At 37.5% G+C, this 19,742-nt stretch overlaps 1 protein-coding gene across 1 annotated transcript in view; it reads right to left on the reverse strand.

Moving 5' to 3' along the window:
- Window positions 1-4,961: 4,961 nt before the first annotated feature.
- The window catches only part of IPMK (inositol polyphosphate multikinase), a 53,930-nt gene continuing 39,149 nt past the window's right edge, over window positions 4,962-19,742 (reverse strand). The window contains exons 5-6 of the mRNA XM_004583391.3: window positions 15,614-15,695; window positions 4,962-10,030 (exon numbers count right to left, since the gene is read on the reverse strand). Of these exons, the coding sequence (XP_004583448.2) occupies window positions 9,408-10,030; window positions 15,614-15,695 (705 nt within the window). The 3' untranslated portion in view covers window positions 4,962-9,407. The remainder of the gene's footprint in view (window positions 10,031-15,613; window positions 15,696-19,742) is intronic.

A 19,742-nucleotide genomic window follows, 5' to 3' on the forward strand; every position in this document is an offset into this window, starting at 1 on the left:
TTCAATAGCTTTGTAAAATAATTTCAAATCGCAGTGCTGTGCTTCTAAATTTCTTTGTGCTCAAGATTTCTTCTATAAATCTGTGTCTTTTGTGGTTGTAAATAAATCTGGATTTCTACTATGTAAAAAAAAGTGTACGTGTGTGTGAATATTCTCTGCTTTATGTTTGTTAAAATGTGAAATTAAGCTTGTGGGAGAAGTTGGAGTTACAGAAAAACTCAAAAACTGGATTGCTTTGATGGCTCATAAATCTAAAATAACAGATTTATTTGAAAATCTTGAATTATAACTTAGTAAAGCTGCTATAAATTAAATTTCTTCATATCTGAACTTTCTTAAGAATCTAAAACATTTGTTTGTATGGTATGTGATAAACCCTCTAATTAACTATGTGGTAAAATTTTAAATTCATTTATATGATCTAGACATGCCTCCACCATTGTACTCCTATAATCTACGTCTTTTCAAAATTTCCTTACTCCCCAAAAGACAAATATCTTGCTTTCCCTGATCTGTGGTAACTCACAGAGTACAAAAAAAAAAAGTGCTACGTGATAGGGACACCTGGAGATGTGACTATTCCTCACAGCATTTGTCTCTACTCTTTAGCAAGTAGGATTGTGGACGCCCCCTTCTTTCCTGCTTATGATTTGATGAATTATTTATCTAAGGGAGGTTTATGCCTGTGATTGTGAAGTCAACGGAAAGTATCCCAATACAAAAAAAAAAAAAGTTTTGAAAGGACATGGAGCGATAGCATAGTGGCTGAATCCTTGCCTTGCATGCTCTGGAATCCCACATGGGCACCAGTTCGTGTCTTGGCTACTCCACTTCCCATCCAGCTCCCTGCCTGTGGCCTGGGAAAGCAGTCGAGGACGGCCCAAAGCCTTGGGACCCTGCACCTGCGTGGGAGACCTGGAGGAAGCTCCTGGCTCCTGGCTTTGGATCAGATCAGCTCCAGGCATTGTGGCTACTTATGGAGTGAATCAGCAGATGGAAGATCTTTCTGTATCTCCTTCTCTCTGTGTATCTGCCTTTCCAACAAAAATAAAAAAATCTTTTTAAAAAATTTTAAGAGAGATAAGGAGGAGTTGAGTTGTGGGAACAGGGGCTGTAGGAAGGGTAAGGAAGGAGGTATCACTATACTCCTAAATCTATATTGTGAAACACTTGGAAGTTGTTCATCTTATGTAAATAAAACAGCTTTAAACTTTCTTTTAAACAAACAAGCAAAAAAAATGCCTTACACCATCAGGAAACTACCATAACACTACAAGCAACAAATTCATCTGTGCAACTCACTGACTTCTCTGAATAAACTCAGTTCTGAGTGTTGATACTATTCTTCACAGCTATGCAGAGATGGCCATACGGGGTCGTAGCTAAGATGTTGCTTGCTCAGGGCGGTTCAGCTAAGTGTGGTTGTCTTATTGGCATCTATGGGGTGTCTGAAATGTGCTCTTTGTATTAATGCCCACATCCCACAGGAGAGCTCATGAGAGTCCTGGATCTGCTCCCAATTTTAGCTTTCTGATAAATTCCTCAAGTGATTGGGTCCCTGTCCCCAACACAAGACCTAAACTGAATGCCTGATTCTTGGTTTCAGCCTGGACAAACCTTGGCTTAGTGGGGGACTGGTGTGGAATAAAACAGCAGATGGAGGATTTCTTTTCTCTCTTCCTCCTTTCTGCAGTCTGCATTAAATAAAGACTACTTTTATCCCCATGACATCTTCAAAACAAATTAAATACGTAAAAATCACAATACAATCCACTCTGAGAAAAGAATGAGGAAATACATGAGAAATACATCTCCTATAAGAATTTACACACACACACATATACACTCCTAGCACATTATATACTACTAATAAAAAACAGTAGGAACAACATGATAGTGTGATATTCTGATTTAAGGAAACAAAAAATTTAGTTAAACTTATAGAAGTTCAAACACTATTTTAAAACTAATTAGGTTCTGGAACTAAAATCTAATCCAAAAACTACTAGCTCAGTAGAAAAACAGCTTTAACAGCCACTGGTCAACTGGTGTCTGCGATATTAACATGACACCTTTTGCAAAATTTTTGCCACAGAAGCCTAGTGGTATGGGCACTCCTGAAAGAAAATCAGCTGACATTGAAGTTTCTACAAAAGCGGCTCATGAATGTGTTGACTGCTTAGTCCTCATTAAGCCCTGACATGGAAATTCCCAATTGAAAGCAAGAATACTGTGGGTCTGCCCAGTAGGCTCTTCCAAGAAACAGTGGGTGGAGACCTGGACTTAAAAACACATTAAACACTTATGTGCGCGTGTGTGCACACACACATTTTTGCACGTGGCTGAGCTGCTTGCCCCGCGACCACCTCTGTTCCATCAGGGGAATGAAATGCCCACCCTGTCACTTTTCTGAGCATGAGGTCTGATGAAGCCCTGGCCTGCATGAGACAAGACTCCCTTTCCTGGCCTGTTTGTGAGCTGAGGGCCAGGGCATCTGCTGGATTGCTGTGGCCTCCCTGGATCTGTGCCATTGCTGAACGCCCTTGCACACTGACTCTTGACTGGGCGACCGAAGTATGAAACCTGCTTGCACGCTTTCGGCTTCTTCTCTGGAACCCCTTCCACAGCTTAGAGAAATGCTTAAGCCAATCTGTTGAGAGGATGAGACACAGCATCCCACTCTAGGCCAGCTGACCAGTCAGCTGACCAGAAGCCAAGAGTAAATCCAGTCACAACCAGCAGAACCACCCAATCCTCTTGCAGACTCACACACACAAAAAGATGTTTAGGCCCCTCACACTTTAAGGTGTTACACCACAATAGGGCAAGCTTTCTCTGACTTGTACTATGCTCTGCCGGTGGCCTAACCTAGATGGACTGGAATCAACCACATTAAAGTACAAAATGGAAGACTAATGTGAAAAGTAGTTTCTTTACAAATAAGATTATATTCTTGGAATTTGACCCAAGCAAGCCATTTCTGCCTGTCCTAAGTAACAAATAGAGCCCATTTGCCTTAAGCTTATGATCTTCTCAATGTAGGTGATACTGTTTATACCTCCATAGATGACTAATGTCCAAGATGCTTCCTCGTTCATTATTTTTCTCATCCTACCCTGTGAAGAAAATGATTTAACAAAGGCCTTTGTGGATCTGAGACTACAAAAGGAATGTGCTCACACTTGTTTAAGGGCAAACCACAGACTATTCCAACAGACTTGGATAAAGAACTGAAGTTAGTATCTGCAAGGAGCTGGCCTTGTGGTATAGTAGGTAAATTTGCCACCTGGGATTCTATTTGAGTTGGGTGGACTCTCAGCTGATCCACTTCCAATTCAGCTCCATGCTAATGTGCCTGGAAAAGCAGCAGCAGCTGGCCCAAGTTGCTAGGCCCCAGCACCCACATGGGAGACATGGAAGAAGCACCTGGCTCCTGAACAGCCCAGCTGCAGCCAATACAGCCATTTGGGGAGTGAACCAGTGGATCACAAGTCTGTTTCTTCTACTCTGCAAACCCTGCCTTTCAAAAAAAGAAAAAAAAAAAAAAACCTGTGAACTTTTTGGTTAAAAATCCTGAAACATTTTATCAAATCATATTACTAATTACAAACAGTTCCTAAATTCTTAGAAACAAAGATAATTTCTGACATCGTTTTCAAGGGCCCTAAACCAATTTTATGGTCACTTATGCTTAAAGCATTCCAAGAAATGCTGTTAGATGGCAAGTGGCACATACTGTTAAGTGTAAGCAGAATGTTTGGCACAGTAGTCACCACTCACAGATTAAAGGTTAATGTCATGAATGCTGAAAGAAAACGCTATCCATTATTACACTCAAAACGCCACGGGAAATAGTTTCTTCACATCTTCATTTGCTTTTATCAAGATAATGGCCACTAATATCCTCACCCATTACTGGCCATGTTCTCATTCTAAGCACATCTTCCTCCACTGCATGGCACTTGTTTTCAACAGTCCTGGTTGGGTCTCTGCTCAAAGTACTGCATTCCACTGTGGAGTCCACACAGGAAGTGCCAACCTCAGGCCTCAGTGAGATCCTCAGAGCAGCTCTAGCACGGGAGCTGCCCGGGTCTTCTTTTCAGCCTGCAGTCAAACCAAATCTCCAAGTGACCCCTACTTTCATTCTTCTATAATTATTTTCACCTTTTTCCAATGTTTCTATCTTTACATTTTGCTATAACTCAAGGACTCTGGGAGAGTGGTTTCCTCTTATGTTCATGAGTCTGGTAGCTAGTCTTCACCAGACCAAGGGGAGAAACTGCTTCGCCCATCCCACTCTCACCCATGGTAGACACAGCTGTGGGTGTAGACAGACCTCAATAAACCCTTCTGAAATACTGACTCTGATGTGATGAATCGCATAGCTCTTCTTCCCTTGATATTAAAACTGCTCTTCCTAAAGCACAACCCTGCTGGATACTGATGAATCATCACTAATTCCTTACCTCACACTTACCTATTTTTTCCCACCAGTACATAACTTGAGAATAGGTACTGAATCTTATTCAACTTTCAAAAGTCTTCAAAGGTAAAAAAGAGTGTTGTGTAGGTGTTTGACTTTGTCCTTTTCAAATTAGTGAATGAAATTATCCAGTTGCTGATTCGTGAACTGCTTCATGAAATTCAAATAACATGCCAACTTGTCTCACATACTTAACCTTTAAAACTATAGTGTGTATTCTACAAGTGAGTCAATTTATTTCTCCTGTGGTACACGTCTCCTCTAGGTAGATTCCAAAGATTTTTTTAGGTCATCCACGACAGTTTCCATGCTTTATCATCTCCAGCGTGTACACACCCTGTGCATCCTGAATGACTCCTATGGGTTCTGGCCCATGACAGGAAGTATTTGGTAAATGAGTAATTTTCAAATTATGAAGAGAAAATTTCAAACTATACATGGGGTGTTCTGGCATATTACAATTAATTTCAAAAAAAAGTTCCAATGCAAAACATTTTAATAAGATGTCAAATATACAGTTATTAGGATTATCTAAATATCACTTATAAAAACTGGTATATCACATTAAATGATTTTATAAAGTAAAAACACAAATCACATTGACAATAACCCCTGCAGTCCAAGAACACCCCACATCAATAGTACAATTTACAAATACATTAAGGAAAAAAAGACATGAAGACATTTAAACCAAACTGTGACTAGACTAAAAATACATTCATTCATCAAGTAAAATTAATTCAGCATTGCTGCTAATGGTCACTAAGAACACAATTTTAGGTGCAATTTCACATGCTTTCATAAATTTCCAGTACAGTTCCCATAGTAAAGTGTCTCTGTGCACACCATTTTCATCTATATGCAAGTGTATATCATACTTAAGACTATTTCATTTCATAATTGTTTATATATTGCAAGTGAACGCAAGGCCAAATTTAACTCTAATAATAACAAAAAGATAAAAGTAAAAGCAATCTTTCTCAAAGTACATTCCAATTTGTTTAATTGCAGAAGTTATCAAAAGAACCAGTAGGAACTTAAATATGAACCTGGAAAAAGAGAAAGGCTATGGTTACAGCCTCCCTAAAACATTAATAATAAATTTAAGTAAAAATGCAATTTTTAGTCGGAAAGTAGTTTCACTGCCAAATTTGAACTACCAGTGATAAACACAAGTTTGAAATCTAATGTATTTGTACTGAATTGTTACATACAAAAAATAAAAACTGCAGTTCATTTGTCTGTGACTATATAATGGAATGTTTTTCACAGTAACATTACGCTCAACACTACTCTAAACAGACAGTCTAATTAAACGTACCTTTACCAGCAAGTGAAGTAAAAACTTAAGGCTTTCGTTATATGATATTTAACTACCGCCCAGATTCAAAAGCCAGAAAGAAGTCACAATGCTGTACAACATACTTTCTCACCTCTCTAATACATTGTTGCTTCATCTCAACTTGAGCCTTATCCTTTACTTCTGCACAAGCTAAAGTGCTAATTCTCCTTCAATGGCTATTTCTTCACATCTCTAGGTCTCCGTCCCACTCTATTCAGAAACAATGCTGGAAGAGGTACTGTGGCGGGCCAAATAATGCTTCACACTATGTTTATAGCCAATAAATATTTTTGAATGAACTAATGAAGAATGCTGACCTCTGAAGGCAATCCTGTCTCTTCAAAGTCTAAACAGGTAATTGTTACATCTTTCGATGACAACATCAACAATTAAAACCAAAAAAACTCTTTAGATGACTTTAAGGTTATGAAAACACAGCTTGTTGTAACAGAAAGGATAACCAAGGTGACAAATGTTATCAAATCAAGGTTAAAGGCACTGGGTAAGAAGATAATCACATAGCACTGTAAACAATTTTTTAAAGCAAAGTAAGTTTCAAAGTATAAAAAGCCAAACTGATAACAGGGAACTACTAAAATAGGGGACATAATTCTTTAATTTCACAAACATTTTCTTTCAGCCCATGTCTTTTCCAATACGTCGAATCTTAAAAAAAAGTTTTCATCTGCATAAAGTAAAAAAACCTTGCAAATGAAATATCTCTGAGAACTGTTTTCTTAAGCAACATTATATAATTGATAGTTAGACTTTAGATCTGATATAAACAAAAACACCTGGGAAATCACAAAGTATTAAAATTATATCCAAACTCCTTATTCAACGGAACACAGTCTAGGACCCCTCGATAGCAAACCTGTAGTGTAAAGAGGCATTCGAAGTATAATTCCAGATACATCAAAGATTCAGGAATACAGAGTTTAAACACCACAATCTCCATGATACAGTCATTTAATATACATTTTCATAACTGTTTCTTGAAAAACTATTTAGATAAAATATTAGGATTTATCATTGATTTTAGTTTGATCTATGCAACTTCCATCAATATTAAAATATCGATTAATGTAAATATTTTATTATAAAACTATTGTACAATTTAAATTTTAATTAGAGAAATGTTTTATTCACAGACACAATTTCTTTAAAAGTCCTTTTTATGAATGCATTCAAAGAAATACACTAAAATCACTATTTATGTTTCCTAGGGTGAAAAAGCTTAACAATCCCATTACCCCAAATGTTACTCTTACTTCACTTCCTAAATGTTTACACATTCAAAATACACATGGTGAATAGTGATCATTTATCCCCACAGTGGTAAATCTCAGCATAATCAAATGACAAGAACAGTAAAATAGTCACATATAGGTTACATAAACTGATACTTACTGTTACATGTAAGCTTACTTAACATAAAATCAGCATTGGATAACAGTGATAAAAAATGTAAACAAACAGAATTAGATGTTAATCTCTTCCCTGAAAAACAAGATAAAAATGTTCCTTTAAAAAAAAAACATGATCTATTGTATAAAAAAAGTTAACACACAGATTTAATAAAAACCACATTTCCAAATACAGATAAATGAAAATCTGGAGCTAAAATGTGCAAAAATATTGATAATACTTAAGTTTATTAAATTCATTGTACATAGGCTGACACCAATTCCATACAAAAAAGCCTCTTGTCACGTTAAGATTGAGAATAGTGTTTATTATTTATGCTTAAGGTTTCCTGAACAACTATCCAAATAACAACAACAACAAAAGTCCATATTGTAATGGAAAAAATAGAACTAAAAAACTTGAAATTCAATCCCACAAAAATCTATAATCAGTACTCATTTGGGCAGTAGAGAAAAAGGTATGAAGTCCACATGAAAAATATTTACATTGATTCTAATAAAAAAAATAAAAGAAATCAAATTTTACTGTAACAAAATGTATACAAATTTTCAAATAATCTTGGTTTAATAGACTTATTAGCATAAAATTTGCAGAGCACTTGGTACTTCTATTTGGGCTCATATATTCTAAAAGCACCCTCAAGATAGACTTGGGAAGGTAAGAAATGTAAAATTTTGATACTTTTCTCCATCACTTAACATACAAAAAAGGTGCTTAGACTTAAAGGTAAATTTGTAAAGTTAGGGGGGAAATGGGAGAAAGTAATAACGTACAAGCTCAGGACATATTCCAAGAATGTATAAGCAAAACTTTTAACTGTTTAGATGAGTTGGCAGGAAATCAAAGGAACGAACGATAGAACTGACATCAAATATACCTGCAGGTTGAAAATGTAGATGCTTTGGTGGCAAACAACTAGGGACTTTTTGGGAGGCAGTGGGTGTGAAGCAAAGCTAAATATCTGCCTCTCTATTTCCAGGTAAAGCAGTTTTGCCCTTGACCTCCAGCGAATTAGTTATTTCGTTGAATGCGACATAAAATTGTTTTGAGAAACAAAAATATGGATTGCAATATGCACCAAACTTTATATGATCCACTAATTTATACATGATATTTCTCTAACAACTTAAGACTGGATGTTGCCTTTCATCACTTAACAGAAAATCTAGGAAACACTACTTGTGGCAACATAAATTCTTACCACGAGCAAGTTAAATGTGGTCATGTATGAAGTTTAAGAGAAAAGTCTCCAAATGTTGTTTAAAGGAGAAATAAAGCAAAATTTTAATCATTCACCTTTTTGGCACTGCAAATACAGAAAAGTATCACACTGCTTACTGTACTTTTTTCTCACTGCCATACCATACATTTCATAATGTAACAAATGTATATTCTCATTTTCCCATAAATGAAACATTTATTAAGAAAATGTTTCGCTTCTTGCAAACAACCTCTCTCCTGCTAACTCCAGTAAGAGTATTTAGCACTCTCAATTTCAAGATTTTTGTTGTTGTTGTGCATTTCAATTATCTTCTTTAAATTATAATATTTTAAAAGACATCTACAAATGGAAATGAAAGGAAAAATCTGCTTTTGGAATGCAACAATTTTAAGTAATTGCACAAAGAAGCACCTTTTGATATGCTGGTCTGACTTTTAATGTAAAACTGAAACAATAAATGTCCTCAAGCAGAAATTTCTCCAGTTTTAGTCACTCCATACACAGCAGTCCTAAGGGTATCAACCTGTGCTTTCTAGATTTTCAAAGGTGTTGTAATAACAGAGTAGTTTAGATATGGCTCATTGTCAAAGGTGGGTGGACAGAGACTTCATGATAAATTGGCTACAGAATGTGAACAAAGCTCTTAATGACTTAAGAATGATTTCCATTTTGCTTGAGCCAAATAGGTGTTTATGCCATGTACCACCACATTCCCTGCTTAACAATCCTAAGTTTCTTTTTCTTCATAGTTTTCTAACAAACAAATTAGTTTTCCTGAGTAAGATTGTAAAAAAGTTAACCTTTCTACTAAAGTATAAAGACAAATAGAACGTCAATGCACAATACAAACTCTTTACACAGCATTAGAGGGGCAGAGAGTGATTACTGCTCTTGTGATCGACCCACCCCTTAAAAAGACTGAAGCAAAGGAGTCAATTATCTAACACACTCTGAAGTACACTGATTAGATGCTTGAGCCCATAAACATATCCCTCATCTAAGGTGTTGCTAGGAAACACATGAGCAAAATCTATCATTCGCACTTCTACTTCTGAAATCTCTTGACAACCAGCAGGAAGATGGTAGAAAACTTTTTCCAGTTGGGAAAGTACATTTCCATTTAAATGCTCCTGTGACAAGCTCTTCCACCCATTGTCTTGCTCTCTACTTTCAACTTTCAGTGAAGTCTGACTGTGATGCTTTTTTGAATACATTTTTCTGTGCCGAGCGTACATCTTGGATAAGCTTTTGCCTACTGAGGACTCTATTTTTCCATTTACTGGGGAATTTGACAGATGGAAGTTATTGTTGAACTCCAGTACTTCCGTATCTGACAGTGGTCCTTTGGACAAAAACTTTTCTGCCAAAGTTCTGTCATTAGACTTTGTAGTGGCTATCTGAGATGAACCTTCATAAACAAACAGTAATGAACTTGCATAAAAGTTAAGCTGCTTCTGGCTTTCAAACCAATGAAGAATTTTCTCAATCTTCTGAATACTGGCAGCAACAGCATCTTTTCTTAAGCATAATCCATTATGAAAAAACTTGGAGACTCCTACAAAAAGGAAAACATTAGGATTACCGTTAGATTATAAAAATAGGTATCAGTTGAGAAACAAATTTATCACAGAAATAGTTCAACTGTTTCCCTATCATATATCTTGCAATTAATTGAACAGTTAATTGTGGCAATCCAAGAACTCTAGTCAGAGAAGTTTAATTTTTGGTGAAGATACTCTCATTAGAAAGGATTTCAATGACACTAATGGGTGCCAGTGTTATAATGTAGCAGGTAAAGCCAGCGCCTGCAACACTTGCATCCTGTGTGGGCTCTGACTCATGCCCCAGCTATTCCACTTCTAACTTTGCTCCCTGATAATGTACCTAGGAAAGCACCTGAAGACAGCCCAAATATTTGGGCTCCTTCAACTCATGTGGGAGAGCTCCTGCTTTAGCCTGGACCTGCTCTGGTCACTGTGGCCAGAAAGATCTCTCTCCTTTTTCTCTCGCTCTCATTCTCTAACACTTTCAAATTAATAAATAAATCTTTAAAAATGGTCCTAACCTAAGATGAAATATTTCATTTAGGTAAAAATGGAAGTTTATTACAGATAGACTGCTAGTTTAGTTATCTATAAGAAATGTGATTCCAAGATTTGCACCATTTATCCTTGGTAGGGATTTTATAACAATTCACTTGATTTTTTGGAAGCATATTATACAGCCAACCTAAAACACAGAGCCAAATGAAAATAATTTTAATGATGTTGATAGCCCATTATCGAACACTCCAGCATATGGATGCCAGTTCAACTTCTGGTTGCTCCACATCCAATGCAACTCCCTGTTAATGTGCCCGGGAACGCAGAGAAAGACATTCCAAGTATTTGGGGCCTGGGGCCCTGTACTTGCATAGGAGATCCAAATGAAACCACTTGTTCTTGGTTTCAGCCTAGCCCAGGCCTGGATGTTGCAGCCAATGCAAGGGGGGCGGGGGGGGGGGGGGGCGGGTAACGAGGTGAACCAAAATAGAATATATCTCTGCTTTTCCCTCTGTAACTCTTTTAAATAAATAAATCTTTTTAAAAAATGCTAAATCAAACCAGTTCTATCCAATTTTACTTGTTTTCAGGAATACTGACTAAATCTTTTGTTTGTTTGTTTGTTTTAAGTTAGGGAATAGGGCAAGGACACATTTAAACAGATGGAGAAAAATCAGCCAGTGTGAAGTAGACAGGGCACATTCCAGGAAATAGAAGAAGGAAGAATGACATCAGAGGGGCACCTGGAGACTGACTGACACAGGAAAGCAGCGGACACAACGGTGTGGTGTTGCAGTGACAGATACCCCAGTGGCATTCAGTAAGTACGATCTGAACTACACAGGCAGCAGAACCCTCACTAGCAACAAGACAAGAAGGGACATTTACCAGGAGCTCTGGAGGTGAACTCAGACAAAGAACTGGTTAGTTTGATTTGACCAGGAGCAGACACAGCAGCAGGTCCCAGATGGACAATGTAGGAACAAGGTAGGTTTCACAGCCCAGTCTGCCCCCTACAGCAGAAATGGGTGCCATTTTGTATAGGGAGGAAAAGGAAATGGGACAGTACTATGCATGCACAGAGCTGGGAGTGAACTCATTGCTGGCTCAGGGAACTGCAACAACATGACATCCTACAGGTTCCACTCAAGACAGGTTCAAGTAGCCCTCAGGTCTGAGGGCTAGCAGATCAAGAACTCTAGTAGTGGCACATCAGGCGCCATTTTTTATGGTGTGGAAATAATTTAAGACTGCAGGGACAATAGTTAGCAGCACATGTGCAGAGTTGGGAGCAAATTCACTGAGGTCCATGCATTACACTGGTCCCACAGGGAAACTAATGCCAGCTTCGGTACCGTATGGGTCAAAATAGGTCCGTGTGGCCCTCAGACCTAATGGCCAACAGGTTCTGGCAAGATCAGCACCAACAACAACCTAGCTATATAGGACACCAGGTGTCTCCCTAATCCTGGGATCTGCTCCAACTGGAAGTGGGAGAAAGTTTGGGCAGACAATGGTACAGCCTCAGCAGTGTCACAGGAAGTGGAGAGGGGTGAGCTAGGAGCCGGGGCTATGGAGACCATGGTGAAGTCTAACATAAGAACCCAGACCTGGAACTTGCTGGAGGGAGTGACATAAGTGACTGCGAAGAGTTGTGTGCCAATCACAGTAAGTAAAATTGAATTGCAGACGCATGGGAAAGGAGCAAAAGCCAACCTCAGAGTTAACTGAGGAATACATTGAGAAAACGGGGGAATGCAGAATTCAAAACACTTGTTCTAAAGCTTCTTGTCAACAACAAGAAGCACATAATACAGGAGTTCAAGAAATTTAAGGAACATGTCACACAGGAAATGAATCAAATGAACGCTGATATTTCAGAAATTACGAATACAGTGGAACAAATTAAAGTACAGTGCAGAGTCTCCAAAATAGAATGAAAGAAGCAAAAGAAAGAATCTCAGAACTGGAAGGTATTTCCTGTCACTAGGAGGACACAAAGAAAAAACTGGAAACAGAGCTAGGTCATGCTTAAAAAAGTATTCAAAAACTGAAAGACACTATTAAAAGGCCAAATGTAAGAGTCGTGGGAGTCCCAGAAGGTGAAGAAAGAGAAGCTGGGTTTAAAGGTGTATTCAATGAAATAATAAGGGAAAATTTTCTTAATCTAGAGAAAGAATTGGGAAACATCCAGGAGAGGCGCAGAACTCCCAACAGGGTTGACCAAAAGTGATCCTCACCACGACACATGATAGTCGAGCTCTCTCCAGTCACTCATAAGAAAAAGATCTTTAAATGTGCATGTGAAAAAAATCAATTGACATATAAAAGAATGCCAAACAAATTTATAGGAGACCTCTAATAGGAAACTTTACTGGCCAGAACAGAATGGAGCGACAATTTTCAGATTCTAAAAGGAAAAAAAATCTCAGCTCAGAATAATGTACCCAGCAAAGCTTTCCTGTCTATGAAAATGAAATAAAATTCCTCCACAGTAAAGAAAAGCTCAAAGAACAAGTCTCCTCCAAATCTGCCCTACAAAAGATGCTTAAACATGTTCTCTTAACAGAGAAAAGGAATAGCACCCACCAAAACCAAAGGCAAATCTGAAGAACATCCTAGTAAAATAACAACAGAAGACTAAATCAAACAATGAACAACCCATTGCTAAAATGACAGAACCAAATTACCTCCTATTCTTATTAACACTGAATGTCAGTGGCTTAACCACATCCAACAATTGTGATAGACTTGACTAAAAAACAACAACAACAAAAAACCACATCTATTTGTTGCCTACAGAAGACATACCTCACCAACAAAGATCTGAAGAAACTATATTCTTGGATTTTTTTGTTGTTGTTGCATCTTTTCAAAATACTTTCTTATTAAATTATTCAGTGACTCATTCTTGGTTTTCTTTTTCATTTCTTTAGCAACACATTAGTCATTCAGTAGCATGTTATTTAACTTCATGACATTTTTAATTTCTTCTTTTCTTCCTGTTGATTTTCTTTTGTGGCTTTTCATTTAAGGGGATGTATAGTAACTGTGTAATGGAGACTATCATATCCAACTGTGAGGATACAATGCAGTATGCATCTTTTCTTCCAGATCAAAGATGGACTCCCAATGATACTGTTAACTATAGCTTGACAATAGGATGCTGGACTCTGCTATTGTCCAGGCCTGCAATGATGGACATATGACTGTTTATGAAGAACTATGCCATAATAATAATACAGGGTAACTCAGTGAGGGAAAAGGGAACTTGGGGAAGGAGCAAGGAGAATCCCAGGGCAGTAGCCTAGTGGCTTAAGTCCTTGCCTTACATGTGCAGGGATCCATATGGATGCCACTTTGTGTCCTAGCTGCTCCATTTCCTATCCGGCTCCCTGCTTGTGGCCTGGAAAAGCACAGCCCAAAGCTCTGGGACCCTGAACCTGTGTGAAGACCTGGAAGAGGCTCCTAGCTTCAAATTGGCTTAGTTACGGCTGTTGTGATCACTTTGGGACTGAACCAGTGCATGGAAGATCTTTTGTCTCTCCTCTCTGTAATCTGACTCTCCAATAAAAATAAGCAAATCTTTAAAAAGAAAGAAAAAGATAAATCTGAGACAAATGCTGTCAGTTGCCATATTCAAGCACCTTCTAAAATTATGCCTGGTTTATCATATGCAGGAACTTAAAGGTATATGTAATTTCATTTCATTTCTGTTTTTAAATCATTTTTTCCTCCTTGGTACAGAAACTATTAAAAAGAATTCCAAATAGAATTAAGCAACTAAAATTGTTGCTTAAGATAATTTAAAAATAGCTAATCTGGGTAATTATCTTGCCGCTGAGTAAGTACAGCAAAGCATATAATATTTTCTAAGTTCACACCATGGATTTTTTTTAATATAAATAAAATTTCTTTCATAAACTCTGCACAGAGCTCTTCTTTATCTCAGCAGATATACATAGCTCTTCTAATATACTATCATTTCCAGAAATCTAGGCTCACTACCTCTCCTGTATCTCAAGCACAAATATTTCAGAAGCATATCTGTATGCTAACAGACTTTATTTGAATGCTTTTAATGCCTCTGGTTTTTCATTACGACATTTCAACTGTAAATGGGAAACCCAGTAAAGATTTAGTAAAAATACATGCTACAACATTTTGAAGGCTCTTATGTAATGGCTCATTTCAATCCACTGCTACCTAAATCTCCTATTTTAAAAATTATTCTAAAGAGGAGCATTTGGCATGGTGGTTAGGACGCCACTTGGGATGTCCATAGTCAGCATCAAGGTGACTGTATTCAAGTAATGACTCAGCTTCTAATCCAGCTTCCTACTGAATGCCCACCGTGGGAAGTACTTGAGTCCCTGCCAAGCACATGAGAGAGCTGGATAGTACTGACAAATATGACACTCCAGTGTGGCCCAGACCTATGCAGGAACCTGGGGACTGAACAAGCAGACAGACGCACTCTATGTAACTCTGTGTGTGTCTCTGTCACTTGCCATTCAAATAAATAAATCTAAAAGTGAAATATAATTTAAGAACTAACTCAAGTCCAATATTTAGGCAGATAATTGGTTCACAAACTTTTTTTCCAAAAGCATAAAAATAGCAATGAAAATGAAAGAGAACCATGGACTCATGGTTTGAGTATCATTAACCCACTTCCATAAATACAAATTTTTGTTTAAAAAAATGGTTTATTTTTAATATAGTCATTATTCCAAAGAAGAACTAAAAGTAAAATATCTTTAGAATCATTTTAACTACTCAAAGTATTTTTTAAAAGCATCATTCACTTATTAGAAAGATGGAGTTACAGAGAGAGACACAGAGAGAGAGAATTCCATCCATCGGTTCACTCTCCAGATGGTCAAACTGGTCAGCGCTGAAGCCAGGAGCCAGCAGCTTCATCCAGGTCTCCCCTGTGCATGGTGGACACCCAAGTACCTGGGCAATCTACTGCTGGTTCTGCCAGACCATCGCTAAGCAGTTGGATCGGAAGCAGAGTGGCCAGCATCACAGGCAGCAGCTTTACACACTGCAACACAACTCCGGTCCCAATAAAAGCATTTGAAGTTTCTTACCATCCTTAATAGTTTCTTTTGTTAAGCTTCTTCCATAGTGCTGGTTCTGTGTCTCATAGCTATCAGACTGAACATGATAAACCTGTCAAAGACAAGCAGTTACTGTTAAAAAAAAAAAACTACCAACTCTTGACCACGAGGAGATGATGCCAACCACACAAAGGTGACGAAATATGACAGTTACTCATGTAATTCATTCTAACAGATTTCTGAAGAAAAAAAAAAAAGCTCATAAGAATCAAGCAGAAAGGCATCTAGCAGATAAGCGCTTGCAGATAAGTAGAGATGAATATTTCCAATATTAACTGAAGTGCAAATGAAAAATAAGGAAGCATTACTTTTGAAATGGAAAAAAAAGTGCAAGAAAAGTGTTCTGCTACATTGTCTTTTGTAATTATTGTTATCTGACACTATCCCGGTGTTACTAGCAAATGCAAACAGAAATAAGAGGCATCATCATGCACATAAAGGGACTGCACACTAGAAAATATGCAATGAATACAAACAATAAAAACTTAAAATGGTGGTGATGCACAAACTAGTAAACAAAAAATAAGCTTCAGATAACCAGTTATAAAGTACACAGAAGACTCCACCTACAAATGCAAAGAACAAAACAGCACAAGATCTATGTAAAGACATCTTTCAAATATTTCTAAGGAATATACCCATGTTCTCAGAGAAAATTCAACATTATAAAAGATCCACTTTTTTTTTTTAAGATGAGGTATTTCTTTTGTTTTATTTTTATTTTACTGTTTTTTTTTTTTTAAAGATTTATTCATTTTATTACAGCCAGATATACAGAGAGGAGGAGAGACAGAGAGAAAGATCTTCCGTCCGATGATTCACTCCCCAAGTGAGCCGCAACGGGCCGGTGCGCGCCGATCCGAAGCCGGGAACCTGGAACCTCTTCTGGGTCTCCCACGCGGGCGCAGTCTTTTCCCAGGCCACAAGCAGGGAGCTGGATGGGAAGTGGAGCTGCCGGGATTAGAAGTGGCGCCCATATGGGATCCCGGGGCTTTCAAGGCGAGGACTTCAGCTGCTAGGCCACTGTGCCGGGCCCAAGATCCACTTTTAAAGCTCTAGTTTATCTACAATTAGAGTGAGTTAACAATATTTAACCTGGGCCTGGCACCATGGCCTAGAGGCTAAAGTCCTCGCCTTGAACGCGCTGGGATCTCTTATGGGCGCTGGTTCTAATCCCAGCAGCTCCACTTCTCATCCAGCTTCCTGTTTGTGCCCTGGGAAAGCAGTCAAGGACGGCCCAAAGCCTTGGGACCCTGCACCAGCGTGGGAGATTCAGAGGAGGATCTGGGCTCCTGGCTTCAAATCAGCGCAGCACTGGCCGCTGAGGTCACTTAAGGGGTGAATCATCAGACGGAAGATATTTCTCTCTGCCTCTCATCCTCTCTCCAAATACATACCTGACTTTGCAATAAAAATAAACAAATCTTTAAAAAAATATTTAAACCCATAATAAATGTGTTAGTGATTTCTGTAGCCAAACAAGCTAATTCTAAAGTTCACAGAAAAACAAAAATAATCAAAAGAAATTCAAATAAAACAAATCCAAAAAATAGCCAAAAGAAATCTAAATTAAAAGATGACACAAACACTAAAATACATTTTAGAAGGGCCAACACAATGGCTCAATTGGCCAATCTTCATATCCAAGTGTCAGCATCTCATATGGGTGCCTTTTTTTGTCCTGATTGCTCCACTTCCCAGCCAGCTCCCTGCTTATGGCCAGAGAAAGCAGAGGAGGATGGCCCAAAACCTTGGAAGTCTGAATCCATGTGGAAGACCTGGAAGAAGCTCTTGGCTTTGGATCAGCTTAGCTCTGGCCATTGCAGCCATCTGTGGAGTGAACCACTGGATGGAAGATATTTTTCTCTCTCTTTCTTCTCTCTGTAAATCTGTCTTTTCAATCAAAATAAATAAATCTTAAGTATGCATATATATACACAAATTTATGTATATTTATATGTGTATAACATACATATTATTTGTGTATATTATTTTTATATACATACTATATATTTTATATGTATTATATACATATTATATATTTATATGCATATTTAGTCATATGTATGAGAATTATGTAGTAGATATTAATTTTAAATCAGTGGAAAATTATCTATCATATAATATTAGTCTGATTAAACAGTCATCTGAATGAAGGGAGAAGGTGTATTAATCCAATATGCCAGGTCAAAATCCAAATACATCCAAGACCAAAATATACAAAATGAAATGCTAACAAGACCCCCACCAAAATGCTGAACAATCTGTGACTACGTAATCATCTGGGAAGACATTTCCAGTCAAACCTCAGAAATTTCAACCACATTTCTCTTTTTTGTAGTATGAACCATAAAACTATGCATCTTCTCAAAAACTTCCTAAGAAAACATATGAGTGGAAGAAACCACTTTACAAACAACAAAAATTATGTATGATTACAAATATAAAAAGTGTTAAACACATGTAAAATGTGTTTTAAAAAAACCCTACCAATAAAAGTTGTCACTGTTCTACTACTCAGGAGTACATCATCTGAGCCAAAATAAGTTTTACACATGAAAATGTAAATTTCACAGAGAAAAAACTAAATAGTTTCAAACACTGTACTTTTTATTTTCCTGTTTATTTCTATCTCACTAAAATAGGAATGGAAAGAGATCTGAAAGTCTCTCCAATCCTTACTCACCACCAGCACTTGCAAGAGCCAAGATACCCAGCAAGCAAAAGTTACATTCTAATTGAAAACATAAATATATAGCAAAAATGGTATCTTAAAAAAAAAGGGGGGTGGGGGAGGAAAGCTGGGAGAAATCAGTGAGTGAAAAAGCAAAAGGAAGCTCCGCCTCTCCGTGCGTCACACTCCGGAGCTGCTTACTGTTCATGAACTTGACAATGTCAGAAGCAAATTCAAGCATCTGAACACACATATTTAGATCAATTTATGAGAAAAAAGTTAGTATCTCACACAATTACAAACAAATATACAAGAAAGAATCTGATTTTATAGACAATGTGTTCATGAGGATCAAACGAGAGGTATCTTCTCAGGCAATGAGGAAACGTTACCTCTCCCCAAAGGGTGCTTTTTGATAAAAAAAAATTTCAATTGTCAAAATATACTAGAACACTTAAAATGAAATCCTTTAATAATTTAAATTATACATTTTTAATTGAAGTGAACTTCTACAAATTATATTTAAACTACTTTTGAAATCAATACAAAATTGGAAAAATCAACAATCACATATACAATATTTAAGATTAACCCATAAAGACACAATTTCAAAACACAAAATCTACTAAATCCCAAAACAAGATCCTGATATCAGTAACTTTTCTTCAGTATGGTTCTTTTAAGATGATATATATTCCATCTAGCTCATTCCCCTATACTCCTGTGTCTCTACATGAACTCAGTGTTAAAATATGCTCTGCTGCTTCTTGGTTTTATAGCTATTACTATCTTTTGTCAAAGTTTAAAAATCCCAACTTTTCCAAAATCACTCTATACCCACTTCTTTTTGATATTTTTGTTTTTAAAGGGCTTTTTTTTCTATCCCTTATTGCGTATATCTTAATAAACCACATTAAGTTAATGGAAAAGAACAAAGCAGGAAAACTTAAGAATTCAAAACCTACCCCCCTCAGATACTTAAATGAAGGCAGTGTGGCATGGGGTAACAATAGGCAAAGTGAGTTAAGTAGAATTGAGTCCAAAAATAAGTCCTCAATTATGCTTTATTTACTCTTATTATTATTATTTTTTTAACTTGGAAAGGCAGATTTACAAAGAGAAATATCTTCCATCCACTGGTTCACTCCGCAAGTGGCCACAACAGCCAGAGCTGAGCTGATCCGAAGCCAGAATCCAGGAACCTCCTCCAGGTCTCCCATGCAGGTACAGGGTCCCTAGGCTTTGGACTGTTCTCCACTGTTTTCCCAGGTCACAAGCAGGGAGCTGGATGGGAAGTGGAGCAGGAGGAACAGGAACAACTGCCCAAAGAGGACCCCGGTAAATGCAAGGATTTAGTCACTAGGCTTTCACAACAGAGCATGGTCCATTGACTTTCAATAAGAGTGTCAATACCATTCAGTGGAG

The sequence above is a fragment of the Ochotona princeps genome, chromosome 13, assembly GCF_030435755.1.
Source record: "Ochotona princeps isolate mOchPri1 chromosome 13, mOchPri1.hap1, whole genome shotgun sequence".
NCBI lineage: Eukaryota > Metazoa > Chordata > Mammalia > Lagomorpha > Ochotonidae > Ochotona > Ochotona princeps.